At 31.5% G+C, this 16,768-nt stretch overlaps 1 protein-coding gene and 2 long non-coding RNA genes across 3 annotated transcripts; 2 read left to right on the forward strand and 1 right to left on the reverse strand.

Moving 5' to 3' along the window:
* Positions 1 to 237: 237 nt before the first annotated feature.
* On the forward strand, positions 238 to 1,444 carry LOC110871161. The gene is made up of 2 exons (XR_002553524.2): positions 238 to 575; positions 1,245 to 1,444. It is a non-coding gene; the product is annotated as an uncharacterized LOC110871161 (long non-coding RNA).
* Positions 1,445 to 11,975: 10,531 nt separating this feature from the next.
* LOC110872976 (small heat shock protein, chloroplastic) lies at positions 11,976 to 13,630 on the forward strand. Its single transcript, XM_022121879.2, has 2 exons — positions 11,976 to 12,321; positions 13,043 to 13,630. The coding sequence occupies exons 1-2, from the start codon at positions 12,069 to 12,071 to the stop codon at positions 13,486 to 13,488; spliced, it is 699 nt and encodes a 232-aa protein (XP_021977571.1). The 5' UTR covers positions 11,976 to 12,068; the 3' UTR covers positions 13,489 to 13,630.
* A 131-nt stretch (positions 13,631 to 13,761) lies between these two features.
* On the reverse strand, positions 13,762 to 16,034 carry LOC110872977. Its single transcript, XR_002554833.2, has 3 exons — positions 15,672 to 16,034; positions 14,641 to 14,695; positions 13,762 to 14,113 (listed from the first exon to the last, which is right to left on the reverse strand). It is a non-coding gene; the product is annotated as an uncharacterized LOC110872977 (long non-coding RNA).
* Positions 16,035 to 16,768: the final 734 nt, after the last annotated feature.

A 16,768-nucleotide genomic window follows, 5' to 3' on the forward strand; every position in this document is an offset into this window, starting at 1 on the left:
ATCCCGACCCTATATATATATATATATATATATATATATATATATATAGGCTAATTATAAGGAGAAAACCCACTCCAGTTGACTAAACCCAAGAAACCCAATTGTGTGGACTAGAAACATCCACGCCATTTATGTCAAATATGAGATAAAGGGCAATTTTGTTATTTTACACTAGACAAGGAGAAGCTTTTTTTGCTGACATCCCTTCATCACCATCACACATCTCTACCTCATCCCACACATTTCTCTCTCTCTCTCTCTCTCTCTCTCTCTCTTAGGATAACCATTTTCCAGATCTTAAACAAAAAAATCTTCTTCTTATCAAAATCCTTCATAATTAACCACCATAACTCCAAATGCTCTGAACAAAAAAGATGCTCCGAATTAAAAAAAAACTTCAGATGCTCGGGTTGAAGATGCTCAGGAAAGATGCAACCAGATCCAAAAGATGCTCCAGATCTGGTTGAAGATGTTCGATATTGAAGATGATGTTTTTCAGATGACGGTTCAATGTTGAAGATAATCCAAATGATGTTGAAGATGTTCCAGATCTAAAAGATCCCCCAGATCAATAAGTATGTTTGTGTTTTTGTAGATCTTCCTTTTTTATGTTTTGTAGATCTCCAACATTTTTTGTAATTTTCAGATTCACAATTTTTTGTGTTCTAGATCTAAAAGGTCCTCTAGATTTGCAACTTTTTGTGTTCCAGATCTAAAAGGTCCTCTTGATACAATCATGAAACAAAGTGAGTTTTGTTGTTACAAAAAAATAACATGGTGGGTTTTGTATAATAAAGATAGAGTAAATTTTGTTAGATGAAACAAATGTGTTGGTTTACACAGGTCAAAGGGATTCGTGTGAGTGTAACAATTGGGTCATAATAATGTAATATTTTTATTTAACAGAAAGTAACATGGTCTTTGGTAATGTTACACTTTTTTTGTGTAACATCTTTATGTAACCCAACAAAGCTGGGTTTTAGTAATGTAACAATTCTAATATGTTTTGTTAGTTACATATTTAAAAATTCTAAAAAAACATAATTAGATGATATATGTAACACCTTTTATGCTTTTTATTATTGATTTTATAAATTTTTTTTGTGTAAAAATTTGTTTCAGATCTAAACAAATCGAAACAATTGGATTTAAGTTCTTGTTTATTGAATTAAAATCGAAGTTACTTTCTTGTTTATTGTTATTAATTGTAGTTTTTCTCTTGATAAATTTGTTGATTTTTGTAGAGTGACGTGAAGCATGGTGTGGTTCATATGACGGTTCGATGTTTTAGATCTGAAGCATTTAGTTCTTGTTTTCTGGATATGTTGTTTTTTATTACTGATTTTTTCATTTTTTTGTGTAAAATTTGTTTTTAGATATGAAACAATTTGATTTAAGTTCTTATGTATTGGATTCTTGTTAATGAAGTTATATTTTTTATGTACATGTTATATTTTTGATGTAACAATTCTCATAACAATTCTTTGCATCTTAGTTATGAAATTCCAAGATCTAGGCATTTTTTATGTAACACTATGTAACCGGGTGTTAGAAATATAACAATCGAAGAAAAAATGCATGTTACATTTTTTTGTGTTACATAAATAATACCAGTGACATTTTTTTGGGTTACATAAAAAATGTAACAATCAAAACAAAATTGTCTGTTACATTTTTTGTGTTACAGAAATAATGTTGGTGTAGTGATGTAAGTGATTATGAAGATATGGATCAAGATTCTTGCAAACATTGGATAAAAATGACTTTGTTGTTTGTGTTACAAAACAATGGCCTAATAGCAACCAATATATGATGTATGTAAACAAGAATTGTAGAAGATCATAGAGAGAAAGATAGAAAGAAGAATTGAATAACTTATTCTTATTGATATCTAAAAGGGATTACATATGCCTCTATTTATAGGCTTACAAGATGGGAGTTAAGTATATGGAGGGATGAGAGTTAAGTATATGGAGAGTCATAACACAAGTGGATAGTCACACAATAAATATACAATAATTCATAACACTCCCCCTTGACTATCCACGTGACAAAATAACATATTATTCTTATAATACGCTTGGTGATGCTGCCTCGTTAAAAACCTCGCTAGGAAAACCCAGTGGGATAAAACCATAGCTAAGGAAAAAAGAGTGCAGCGCATATTTTCTCCCCCTGATACTTTTGGATCAGGTGTGTTGCCTCATTAAAAACCTTACTAAGAAAACCCAATGGGACAAAACTTAGTCAAGGGAAAAAGAGTGCAACTTGAGTAAGTCTCCCCCTCATTTTAACATGTATCCTTTAAGTGATGTGTGTCCATCTTCCTTGAAAGTCGAATAAAGCTTTTGTAGCGAATGATTTGTCGCTTGATCCCTTAATGTGCAATCCTTTATGTTGAGTAATGTTGTATAATCTTCTAATGAGACTTTAGGTGCCTCCTTCCAAAAAAATATCATATGTCCACGACTGTGTTTTGTAACATTCCTGCAACTACAAGACTAACCAAACTTGTTTTGATGGGTTAGTAAAATATAATCAAATATCGTTTATACCTGAAATATTTCTTTGAACTCATTTCAATGTCTCTTCGCTTGACAAAGGTTATATCATGACAATATGGTCAAGTGAAAGATATTATAACCATACATAGCTAGCAAAACATATTAATGCACTTATGCATTTAACGATGGTACTTCTAGAATGAGAATCTCAACTTTGGTAGGAGATAATGATAGGCATTTCTTATAACAAATGACTTAACAACCTTTAACATACTTTAAGGTTCAACTATGTCCATACTAAAATATCCAAACATCATCTTCTAGATGTACTTGGGGGATTGGTAAAATATAATTACATATATATATATATATATATATATATATGCGAACTACAGTTCAAAAATAATTAGACCGTGCCAAGGTCATTCAAAAATTCTCCCTCTAAAAGCTCGACAATTTCTCTCGATGATGCCTAGACATCATCACTGTAAACTGCGATTATAGTGAACTTTTAAAAGTAGAACGTCGATAAAACATGGCTAATTTAATCAAACTTATATCCCTTTATGCAAATATCTCGAGTTGTATAACACTCGATCTAACTATTTTAGTCCATACATATTCTATGAACTTGATATAGTACGTTCTTGAGGTTTTGACATCATTAATGCTTCTAGCATTATCAATCCATGAGGGAATTCTTTCCATCTTATCCAAATATGCATGTGCTTTCACTCTTAGAAGTTTTGCTATATAAACTTGCCCTTTTAACACATAGATATCTATATCATATGCAAAAATATCAAGAACACTTGCTTTTATCTCCAAAATTCATATTGTACCATGTTTGTACACAGTGTACATTGAGATGCCATAATAACTAGGTACACATTTTCTACGTGTGTTTATTAGAGTGTTGCTGCACTATAAATACATCTATAAGGTGTTTCAATTAACCTCTTAAGCACTCAAATGCTTTAGGATACTCATGGGGAGTTCCAATTATATTCAATTCAATAACATATACAACATGTATATGTATTCAGATCTGAATTTATATAATAATCATAATATTCTCGAGAACTTATTTTATATGACTTAGTACAAGTGATACATAACATTCATAAGACGTGTGTCAATTCTCTTTTATATATTACCAGACTAATAAGATATTGGAAAGTCAATGCATCCACCACTGAAGAATACGTTTTCTCATAATCAGTCATAAGTATTTGTGAAAATTCTTGTGCCACCAATTTTTGACTTATATCACTTAATTTGATTTTCACATGATTTGCGTAAAAGACACTTTTGTATCCAACATATTTTACAACTTCAGTTGTATGGACTGTTGGTCCAGAAACTTTCCATTTCATTAGAGAACTAAACTCTGCCTTATTTGCGTCTTTCTATTTTGGCCAATCATTTCTTAATATTCATTCATAGGCAGATCTTAAATCTTGATCCTCATCATTTAATCATTTTAAGCGCTACAATATATACAAAAGTATAACGACGTCGATTTTTATTTCGATTCCATATATATCTTAGACATGATACAACTTGGCGAGATCTCTTTATTTTCAGGTACCTGAGGTTCTTCTTGAACCATCATGTCTATTATTTCTTCAGGAGATCTTATTACTATAACCTCGACTTGACCATCTTAATTACTTGCTCCAATTTTCGAGGAATTTTATTATTGGAATCAACTAGTCTACCACGCTTTAGCTGTGCAATAGACTCATTACAAAAATATATTGTGTCCTCTTGGGACACAAATATAATTGGAGCATAAGCAGTTGATTATGTGACTTACTTAGTCACTCTATTTAGGTCAGTGAACTTGTCTGGTAATTTGTTCTTTACTATTGGTAAATGAATTATACTTTAAACTTCTAGTTCATAGTTTATAGTCTGAGGATCAAGATGACATGATAATTCATTTCACTTTTCACTTTCCAACTGCTTGTTATCTCTCCCTAATGTTGGGAACATTCAATTATTAAAGTGAAAACCAATGAGCCATAAACGAATTTTTCTCACTAATGGCTTTAAGTATTTAATCATAGACGATTATTTATACCCAACATATTCTCAAACTTTTTATAAGTCCCATCTTTGCACGGTGTGGTGGATGAGTTTCAATATGTATGGCACAACCAAAATCTTTGATGAGACATCTTTGGTTCCTGACCAAAAACCAACTGTATGGGGAGAACTATAACTTATTGGCTTGATGTGAATTGATGGTACTATATATAAAATTACATGTACCTAAATGAACTTTTGCTCCTCTCATGATCATTGGCTTTGTAACCAATAGTAGACGTTTAGTGATCATCTCAACAATAACACTTATTCATGATCGTTAATAACTTGGGAATCAAATTCACTATTATCAAATAAATATACTAATCTGGATTAATATGCTTGCTATCACATTAGCTAAGCCACAATCACACAAGCTTTAGGTTGTGGATTTGATAACCATTTAGACGATGCATCGATTTCAGAATACTAAATGGTATCATGTCAGGATACACATATTCCCTTATTATTTCCAAAATATTTAGGGATCTAAACCATACTTTAGTTGGTATATCATTAACTTCCCTTGAGAGCAAATATTGCATGTGTAACTACCATGAAGAATCTTCTAGTTCTTTGATATTTTTCACATCATCTAGACTCGGTATGGTCTAACCGATCATGCCAATCATTAAATGATTATGAACCATAAACTTCGGGTTTGTGATCATCATATATGCTTTAAGTTGCACTCGTGTTTGTTCAATACACAAATAAAAATACAAGAGAATAACAATTATTATTTCAATCATTCATATTATAACATGTTTTCCATATTTTATTCTTGTATAATCACTCCCTTATATTGCCACTTCTTGTGGTCGATATAAACATGGTTGAAGTTCATCAGAGTTTCCTCATTTACCATGATCATGACCTTTATAACGATCAATTTATAGTCATCGCAATATAAACATGGTTGATCTCATTACATGAGCATCATTCCTCAATTACCATGATCACGATCTTTGCACTAATTATTATATCATCACATTTTATTCAAGGAATAATCATAGAACATTCATGGTGGCATTATTAGAATTTCCTTAGTTATTACATGATTATGACCTTTCAGTGATCGTTATATCATTACATTCACTTTAGAGAATGGACAGCTCCACACAACTTTTATTCTGGTAATAACCATGAATATTCTTTAATAATATTGCTACTTTATGAGCATATGATCATATATGTATTACTTGCACTATGTTTTATGTGCACATTGTTTGTATACTAAACATATAAAATATGAGACAACATCGTATTAGCAACTCAAACTTTCAACACTTTATTCTCATATGATCACTCTCTTTATTCGCCTCTTTTGGTGGTCTATCTTGTTATTAGCATGACCATCATTACACGTTTTATAATCGATTTCATTATTAATCTGATCATCATACCATTTTTCAGTTACATCCATGATCACAATAATCAATATGTAGTCACACTCACTTCGAAGAACGAAGGAAAGCCAAAAAAAAAATGTTTCATAGCTTTTCATTATATGAAATCATTTCAAACTTTTCATTTGATATTGCTACTTAAAGAGTATATCTAAGGTGTGACCAATGGAAAACTTTATCTTGTTTTTACTTAAAAACAATCTTCTTTTCTCATTAATATATAATTTGAGAAAAACTTACATTACCGACTTGTATAAGATTTATTGGTCAACATATGACGACCTTTCAGAGAGTATGACACACGTTGAATGTCATACGTGAACATATTTATAATATTTTTTGAGAGTAATGATAAATCACAAATTTTGGTTTTTCATTTGCTTAATTTATCAAAAAAAAAATTATCTACATACTAACAATATATAACATATATTACAAAGTTAAATCAAGTAATACATAACATTATAACATGTCATCAAATAAAACAAGGTTATAATAAAACCTTATGAAATAATAATATGTCATCACATTCAAGCAAAATATATAAATTATGTATTAACCTATCATGGGATAACCAATCACATGCATATCTTATAATAATATTTGTTGCTCTCACATTAAAAAAATAGAAACATCTATAAAGTATATTCAATACGAAATAAAGAAACCTACTAGTTACACCAAATAATATGTGATAATATCATGCACAATTATAAACTTCTTAGTTGATTTAGTTGATATTGAAATATTATGCAATTCAGTTAACACATGTTACAAAATAGTTTTGGTTCATGAATCAACAATTTGAAAAAAATGCGCTTTACGTGTAATAAAAGCTAATATCGACTTAGAATATGTTTATATGGTTTGATCATTCTTATCATTTAAGGCATGTGTTATTAATGTACAAACAAGACAAATAGATTAACAATAATTTTCTAAAGTTACATATTTTGTCTAAACATAAGATAGAAACTAATATATGTGTGAGAATACAACTCCATGTTTATCTAATAGCAAAGACCTTTAAAATAATATACTGATTTAATTTTGTATACAATAAATAAATACGATGCTTAGCTTGATAGCGAGTTCTTATCCCATAATTAAAAGTATAAAGTAATTAAGCTTAAGTAAGATAAAGTATATCTTGAGAACAAAAATACTGAGTTATATGTCATACACAAATAACTTAATTATATAGACATAAAGCAAGATTCATTAAATAATATAATAAAATTAAATAATTGAAACCATTCATTCAAACTTTTCATATTAATACTACAATTAAAAAAAAACTAAGATAATGAATATTCATTTATATGTTGTGATAAATCCAATTTAATAATACCAATGGTAACTTTTCATCTTCTAATTTAATAATACTAATGGAAACTTATCATCTTCTAATTTAATAATACTAATGAAAACTTTTTCATTTTTCCAATGAGAAAACTTAAAAGAAATTCGAGTAGGTTTTAAACCGATCAAACAATAAATATTCATGGTTGTAAAGAAACCCACATCATATCAAATTGGTCAAAATAACACAATAATAAAGACAATGCAAAGTGGTATACCCAAAAGTTATGAACTACAATATGAGATGAAATTAAACACTTTTTAACGGATTATTTGATTATGATATCTCAACAACAAAAACAAACATAAGATTGGCATCGACCCATTGAAGTAAACCAACGAAAAACTGAACGTGACAAATCAATTGGACGGTCGACTCATATGAAGCAGTTTCTACATTCTAAAATTTTGTAGCATTTCTTTAAGCTCGTTTACTTAGATTCGAAAACACAACAATATTAGTTATATAAATCTCAATCTATCCAAAATTGTATGAATTATAATATGGATTCTTTGAGAGATTTAAGATGATAACAATAACAAATTAATGACATACCTTATGATAATGTGATCCATCATCAAAAGCAACTCGTGCTGATAACGTGTTACAAAACAATGGCCTAATAGCAACCAATATATGATGTATGTAAACAAGAATTGTAGAAGATCATAGAAAGAAAGATAGAAAGAAGAATTGAATAACTTATTCTTATTGATATCTAAAAGGGATTACATATGCCTCTATTTATAGGCTTACAAGATGGGAGTTAAGTATATGGAGGGATGAGAGTTAAGTATATGGAGGGTCATAACACAAGTGGATAGTCACACAATAAATATACAATAATTCATAACAGTTTGTAATTATTTACATATATTGTTCAAGTTTTTATTATGTATATAAAATAAATGCAGTAGGTTTTAAATTTTGAATTAAGTGTTACATATATATTTGAAAATGAAAACAAAAAGTGTCGATACTAGAGAGAGAGAATAGGAAAGATGAATTATGGTGTAGGTTTGAAAACAACTATGAGAAAGAAAGAGGTTTTTCAGTTCTAGGGAAAGATGAATTTGTACTTTCTACCTTTTTTTGATATTATTTTACATTGGGAAAATGACATCTCTCAAGAACCATTTTTTTTGTAATCTGACAATTTCAAATCATCATAACTACTCTTTTTTCAAAAGAATCAAATTTTGTTGCCGAAAATACCCTTGTCTGTCCTTATTGTTATTGTTTTAGTAAAAGTGTGATTACTTTTACTGCAAATGGATCACAACCATTCATCTTGTTTAATCAATGGTTGTTATTGGGTTTTCAGGGTTTAGTCAACTGGAGTGAGTTTTCGATTTATCCTTCCCATATATATATATATGGGAGAGTTCAAGCGAAAACTCCTTTTATTGTGAAAACTTGAAAACTAACTAAAAAAGTCTAAAAATATACCAATTTTTTTTTACAATTTTTTATAAATTTTCACTACTTTTTATATATAAAAAAACTTTTTTTTAAAAAAAATTGTAGTGCACATGTGCAGTACAAGTTTTTTTTTTTTTTTTTTGAAAAACGTTATTTTTATATATACAAAGTAGCAAAAATTTGTAAAAAAAAATTGGCATGTTTTTTAGACTTTTTTAGTTAGTTTTCACTTTAATTAGTGGGTTTTAATTATATATATGTATGTGTGTACGAGATGAAATTACGCACATTATTAAACTCAAAAACCCTAATCACGCATGTTGAAAACCATAATCACGCCTGTTGAACCCATAATCACGCATGAACATAATCACGCATGTACAAAATCAGAAATCACGCATGGGGTAAAAAACCTAATCACACATGTTATATTCACAGCGTACGTTAAACAAAATTGTAAAGTACACTTTCACTATATATATTAATTGACCTATGTTTCCCAAATGAGGGAAATAAAGGTTGGACCCCCTCTAGAATATAGAACATGGATCATGTGCGGTTGCCCACCTTACAATTATGCCCTCAAAGTCGCCATGCATCCTTGTTCCTAACCCCCTTCTCATAATCTCATACATGTGCATCTTTCGCATGAATGGTAGTCCTTTATCCTCTACATAAGCGACAATGAGATGTTACGTTTCTCTTCTCTCCCCCTCTGTGTGAACGGACGGACATGTATTGAAGGTGTTCTAACAAGATATCAGAACATAAGAGAGAACATAAAATTGACTATTGAACTTTGAGTTTATTTGTTAAAGATTCACAATGATGGTGATAACCTTGATGTCTACAGTGTAAATCACTCTAGATAGTGCTGTAAACGAACTGAACATTCGCTCGTTTGGTGGGAAGTTCGTTCAATTAACTTAACAAACGAACACGAACAAAAAATTTCGTTCGGTTAGCTTAGTGAACAAACATGAACACAGGTCTCATTCGTTCAACTACATTCGTGAACGTTCGGTAATATATTCAGTTACGTTCGTTCGTTTACGTTTGATTATATTAAAAAAAAACAATAAACATTTTATCTAAACAGTTTGAAAACTTGAAACCTATTTCTTTCTAAGTTAGCTAAAATTTGGACATTCTAAGACATTTTTTTGGGATAATTATGTCTAAGTTAAACTTTTAATAGTTATGTCTAAGTTAGTTAAACTTGATTAATCGTTTGGTGGTTGTAGTAGACTTCTCGTGTTTTGATTTATCATTTAATGGTTGTATTTAACTACTTATGTCCAATGTTTAGGGATAACAATGTTTTTTTTTTTATTTTCAAGTTAAATGTTCATTTACGTTCGTTTTTATTTGTTTGTGTTCGAGACTTATGTTCACGAACTGTTCGTGAACAACTGAATTTCCTTAACGAACGAACACGAACATAAACTTATGTTCAGTATGCGTTCGGCAATAGTTCACGAATATGTTAATTTCCTTAACGAACGAACACGACATGGCCTTAAAGATATCTTTATTCAACTCGTGTAATACATAAGATTTTTAAAGTTATGATTTTTTATTATTTGGTATATAAAATTACATCTATTCAACCCGTCCAATACATGTAGTTATTAAAGATATTTTTTATTTTTTAATATATAAAATTACATTTATTTACCATATAATTAACAAAGTTTTTAAAGATATATTATTTTATTATTTAGTAAACTATAAATCAAACCATTAAACTATGTAAGAGCTCCGTATCATAGTTGGTAAAATTATTAAATACTGAATTTCTAAGGAAAAAAAAAGTTTTAACCTAAAAGACTCATACAACTCAATTTTTAAATCTTTACCTTATCCATAAGTTTATATGGAAAACTACATTGAATTGGTATATTGCATTCACATCCCATTATGTATCATTTTCATATAAGTTAACTAAAAATCATTATTCCCTAAATTTATTCTTATTTCTTAAAACCCTCTTACATCTCATTCCTTATTCATAAAAATATAATGTTTTGTTATAACTTTTCTTACCTATAAGATTTCACTTTAATTTTCCTTAAAAATATATGGATAAATCACCACTTCTCAAATTTATCTATTAATTTTAAAAAATCCCCCACGTCTTGTTTGGTGTAATAAGCTGTGGTGGTATTTTTATGTAGGTTTCTTAAATTTTATGATTTGAATGCATGTAACGAATGGAATGTAGATGCTCTTACCGATCCCCAACTTATTACACCAAACAAGATGTGGGAGATTTTATAAGATTAATAGACAAATTCGAGAAGTGATGATTTTTTTAGATAGATTTTCATTCCAATTAACAGGGCAAATTACATAAGAATAGCAGGTAGACGGGCAACAAATTGTGCCGTCATCCCTTTCTGAATAGAAAACCCTAATCTATTAAAAACAAAGTCTCGCCTCTGAAGGGTCGAAAAGTTGTTGTGGACCACACGCTGAACTCTAGCTACATTAAATTATATTGATGAAAATAAAGAATGGGGTTTACACTTTACACATTTAACACTCTTATAAGAATAAAGAACCTTATCACAAACCTACAACCGGCCCATATAAAAATCCTAACGAGCCCTCACATCATGAAATAACCTTTTAAACTGTTGCCCAATTATACCCCTGTATGGCTTAAATTCAACCTAACTTAATTTTAGTTGAAGTTTTTCTGTATTTAATTTATTTATGGATTCTTAATTTTCGTTTAACCTAAGAAAAAACTAAATAATTTTATTAAACTAATAATGTACTAATTCTACATGTTAGTTGTTAGTATCAACAAGATACCTAGTAGTTTAATGTTTTATCAATTAAAGTAATATTTCGACATGTTTAATAACAGTAACGTAGCTAGGAGTCACAAATAAAAATGACAATAACAAAAACACAAAAATATTGGATTTAATAAGTTTTAAAACTTATAATATTCATTATCGATTATTTCTTTCTTTCCCTCTAAAATATATTGCTTAAATTATTTAAAAAAAAAAAATAAAGGGAAGGTGGACAGCAAATTAAAGTTCTAGAACACCCGGGAAAGCAAAAGAGCGTACTACGATGTGGGACTTGTTTTGTTTGGTTCCAATCTTCAAGGTCCTTCACGAATCCACCATCACCTTCAGCCATCTCTATATAAACCACTTAATGCTATCTCCATTAATCATCAAAAAAGAATCATCATCGTTCAATCAACATTAAACTTACATAACCAATCAATCTTTCAGTTCATCATCGTTTTCTTCAGCAATGGCTTCCACAACATGCGGAATTTCATCCACCCCTCTCGTTTCAAACGTTGTATCCAAACCTTCAACCAAATCGGCCTGCTCCGCCTTCTTCCCACATTCGCAAGCCCGTAACAGACTCCCAGTCGTCAGAGCTCAGGCCGGAAACGATAGTAGCTCTGTCGATGTTCAGATCAGTAAAAGCCAAAACAAAGATGGTGCTACCTCTCAACGTTCTATAGAACGCCGACCGTTGTCAACCATATCCCCCTTTGGTAAGTCAAGACTCTCATCATCATCATCATCATCGTCATCATCAATAAATCTCATAGGAAAGCAAAGGTAGAGTCTGGGGAGTGAGGAGGGTAAGATGTAGACAGTATACCTCTACCTCATAGGGATAGATAGGCTGCTTTCAGTGAGACCCCCGGCTCGGTAATAGTTTTGAATCAAGTCTTGTATATAAGGCACATAACACTCGGCAATCGAGACACAGACTGCATGTACCCTTTATATGATGCATGATTAACCGTCATCGGCTTGCTTTTAACGTTATTTTTACGAAATTAGTAAAATAACGTTAAAATTAGTGCGTTTTCACTTTTGCCCCGTGATGGCCCACACATATATACATTATACGCGCATACCGTAAGCGGCCGTAAGTCAAGACTAATAACTATATATTTTGTTTTATTTAAATCTTTATTTTTTTATAATATCCTTTAATTATCTATTTACATCTTGAAACTATATATTTTATTTATTTAAAACTTTACTTTTTTTTATAATACAACTACACATGAAAACAAACAAAGTATTGTTTTAAATTATTTTAAGTTTGTTATCTCGGACTTCATATTATTACGTTTAATTATTTATGACATCGTATGGATTTTCAATCCAGATTGACTTGTCAACTGGTAAGGCAACCGGTCTGGTTATAAAAACATTGGGTCAAAGCTTAATTACTGAATGACATTTTGTAACAAATTTTAGGCTTGATGGATCCATTGTCTCCTATGAGAACAATGCGGCAAATGCTGGACACAATCGACAGGATGTTTGACGACTCAATGGCACTGAGCCCATCAGGGTGGAACATTCGGTCGCCATGGGACATGCAAGAGGACGAGAACGAAATCAAGATGAGATTTGATGTTCCCGGGCTCGCAAAGGAGGATCTAAAGGTGTTCGTGGAGGATAATATGTTGGTTATCAAGGGTGAGCATAAGCAGCTGCAGCAGCAGGGTGAACAAAAACATGAGGGAGGAGATAATGGCTCATGGGGTGCACAGAGCTACAACTCATACCATACTCGGATTAATCTGCCTGATAACTGTGAGAAAGATAAGATCAAAGCTGATTTGAAAAATGGTGTTCTTTTGATCTCCATTCCTAAGATGAAAATTGAGCGAAAGGTGATTGATGTAGAGATACAGTAATGATTGTGTGGACTAGTCTTTATATCTCTATAAAGATCAAAGCTCGTTGTAAATCCCTTTAGAAATAAACTCGGTTGTAAATTTTATATTTTATCAATGTTTTAAAAAAAACGGGATGTTTTAAGTTTGGAAAATTACATCACTCACAGACAAACAATTTACGAATGTTACACTAATAGGGCACCAAGAGTCATTGAGTGCTCGACACCAATAGTCATTGAGTGATTGGCAATTAACTTTTTTTTTTTGTTTAAGGTGTAAAATAATTAGAACTAGGATTTATCACCCGCCGCAATGTGGCGGGCATTCATTCATAGCCGTACTAAATAAAACCAAGTATTTGTTACACCGATGTTCCATAGCTACATCGCCTAATTAACTTATATATGAAAGTTGTACAAAACTAAGCTATACAAAATGTTGTGCTGTTTAAAATTTATCATAACTTAGCATACTAACACGTAGAGTGATATGTAGACAAGTTGTGCAAAAGATGGACGAGGGCCTATTTTGGGTTCAACCTACCTGTTCTTCATTGTCAGCAGCTTTTAAAAGACTATCTTTTCAGCTTCTTCATTAATCATGCTCTCCACTTTAAATCAGCACAATTTAAAAAGCTTTCCACCTATATAAACACGTAACGTTCAAAGTTATTAAATTTTGTATTTATATGGGAAGATTATATTCAAAATACATCATGAAATGTAATTACTAAAGGCCTACTGCAACTTGATTAACCCTAACGTTTTAAATTTTTTTAACCATTTTTGAACAGCAGGCTTGTCAACTTAAAAAGAGTTAATAATCTTTAAGGTTATTTTGTTTCGAGGCTCCAGAATGCGAAGGTTGGAAGGTGACTCTTGAATAAAAACTTCCTTTTTAAAGCACTATTCATTGTATTTAACATTCTATAAGTATGACTATATGATAATATAACACACCGTAGCTCTTTAACGACTGCGCAATCTGCAAGATTCGTTCGAGTTCGATAGCTCTTGTCGAATTCGGAATCGAAGAGTTGCAGCATCAAGGTCAGTAAACGGCCTTGGATTACCAACAAAGTCATAGAAACCATTGTGGCGATTTTTCTTGACTACCAAATGCGAAAAACTTGAAATTTGTTTGAAGTAAAATATGGAAAAATAACAATACCTGATGCCCACAACAAAAGGCCATGTCTTTGATGTTAGCAAGGCAAGGGGCATAACTGCATAAGATAACAAAAAAAATCTGCACTACTTGAATTCAACAAAGAATAATGTTCATGCAAAGTAATTTGAAAATACTGCATGGATTAGAAACTCCTTTTGAGGTACAGCTAGCAAGAATGGGCCAGCGAGTAACGGCTCAGAATGGACTCGAGCCGAAACGCTTAAATTTTATGAGTGTCAAAATGGGCAAGGACAGTTTAAGTTAACCCGCCAACACTTTCTTATGTTGTCTTCATGTTTATTTTTTTTACTTTTAAACACTTGAGTATACTTCTAAACCAGTTGGCAAACATACTGGAGATAAATTATACCTATAACAAACCCATATTAATGCCAAATAGTAACCAATCAGCAGAGCAAATCGCCATAACCTAACGTAATAACCAAAAAAGAGATAACTAAACAAAAAAATATTGTGAAATTAGAGTAAAAGTTTCAACTTAGATTTCTTTTTACATGTTAATATAGATAGGTACGTTTTATCTATACGTTTGTACAGAACTGATTATCTTAAATAAGTGAGTAGTCACAATTGAAAAGCAAGTATAACCATAAAATCACTAATCACAAATCAGTAAGAGAACATACATCTAAACACCCAGAAAAACTTCAGTTATATTCACCACGTCCTTGACCTTAAAACCAAGTTTTGGGCAATTCCGATTCTCAGTCTCGTGTTCATCTCATTTATCGCCCGCACAAATGTTTACCACGTACATTCAAATGTCTTAAAACAGTTATCGGTTCCAGATATAAAAGTGGAATTAAGAGAACACATGCACACCGTTTAAAAGCAAATAAAGTTATACACACCGTAAGCAAATAAAGTTAACATTTGTCGACTTTCTATGAAAAAAACACGACCCGAATCCGGGTGCAAAAACCCTAAATGAAACTCAAATTTTACGTTTCTTGAACATGAACAATCATGTAATTGTGCATGAAATACATTAGAACTGAAAGAAAACATACCAATTATAATAGTATTGATCGAATTACAGCAGTGAAGAGAAACGATTGCTTTGGAGATCTGATATTATGCCTACTGAAACCTGCAATTTCATCGATGATTTTGGGGTAACCATCAAACGACACTCGGTATTAATTTACGCGACGCCGCCCTAGAACCACCATGAATCTAGAAGGCTGAAGCAGGTAACGTTCTTCATAGGCGATCAACTTAGGGTTGGTGCTGGTGGCTACAGTGTACAAATCGGTGACACATTTGAAGGTCATTCATCTAGGGTTTTAAAAGAGAAGTAAAAACTGATTTTGATTTTGTTTTTACCTTGTACCTGAAACGGACAAAATGGTGAGAGAAACAGGGTATGGAAATGGAGAGAATGGTGAGAGAAAGAGGGTACAACCAGAACCACAAAAGGTTTTTTTTTTTTTTTTTTTTTTTTGGAAAACACCCTAAGCCAATGGTACAATAACAATATGCATAACTATTCTTCCTTTGAAAAACCCCTAAAGCAAAAAGTACAACTCATGATGCAGAAAGAAGTTGCTTCTTTATAATGTATAATACCTTAATCAAAATTAAATAAAATAAGCGCCCAACTTATTATCTCCTTTTATTATATGCATTCAACCTACCTATTTTGATTGTAACACAAATAGACAATTGATTGTTGCCTCCGAGATGATACCTTCTTGGTGTTGTTCCATATAAAAAGTTATTCGTGGTTCAACCCTCTGACCCTAATTATTTATTTCCCTTTTTGGGGACAAACCTCAATTTTCATATTGAAGATTGCGTCGATATTTCCGAGATGACACTAGTGCATGCTTCCCGAAGGTTGCGTCGATATTTCCAGGCTCACGCAATTGAAGTCAGGACCGATCAAAGGATCCAGCACGTCTTGTGGAAACCAGAAGTGTTCGATCGAATGGCAAAATGGGCCATCGAACTCGGTGCTTTTGATATCACCTTCCGAACAAAAGGCTCACTGAAAGGTTAGGTAATAGCCGATTTTTTTTGGTAGAAATACCTGAAGAAATCAACAAAGCAACAAGCCTTGACCTCGTCCCGAAGAAGCCTTGGCTCCTGTACACAGGCGGAGCAT

This window comes from Helianthus annuus, chromosome 8 (assembly GCF_002127325.2).
Source record: "Helianthus annuus cultivar XRQ/B chromosome 8, HanXRQr2.0-SUNRISE, whole genome shotgun sequence".
Lineage (NCBI taxonomy): Eukaryota > Viridiplantae > Streptophyta > Magnoliopsida > Asterales > Asteraceae > Helianthus > Helianthus annuus.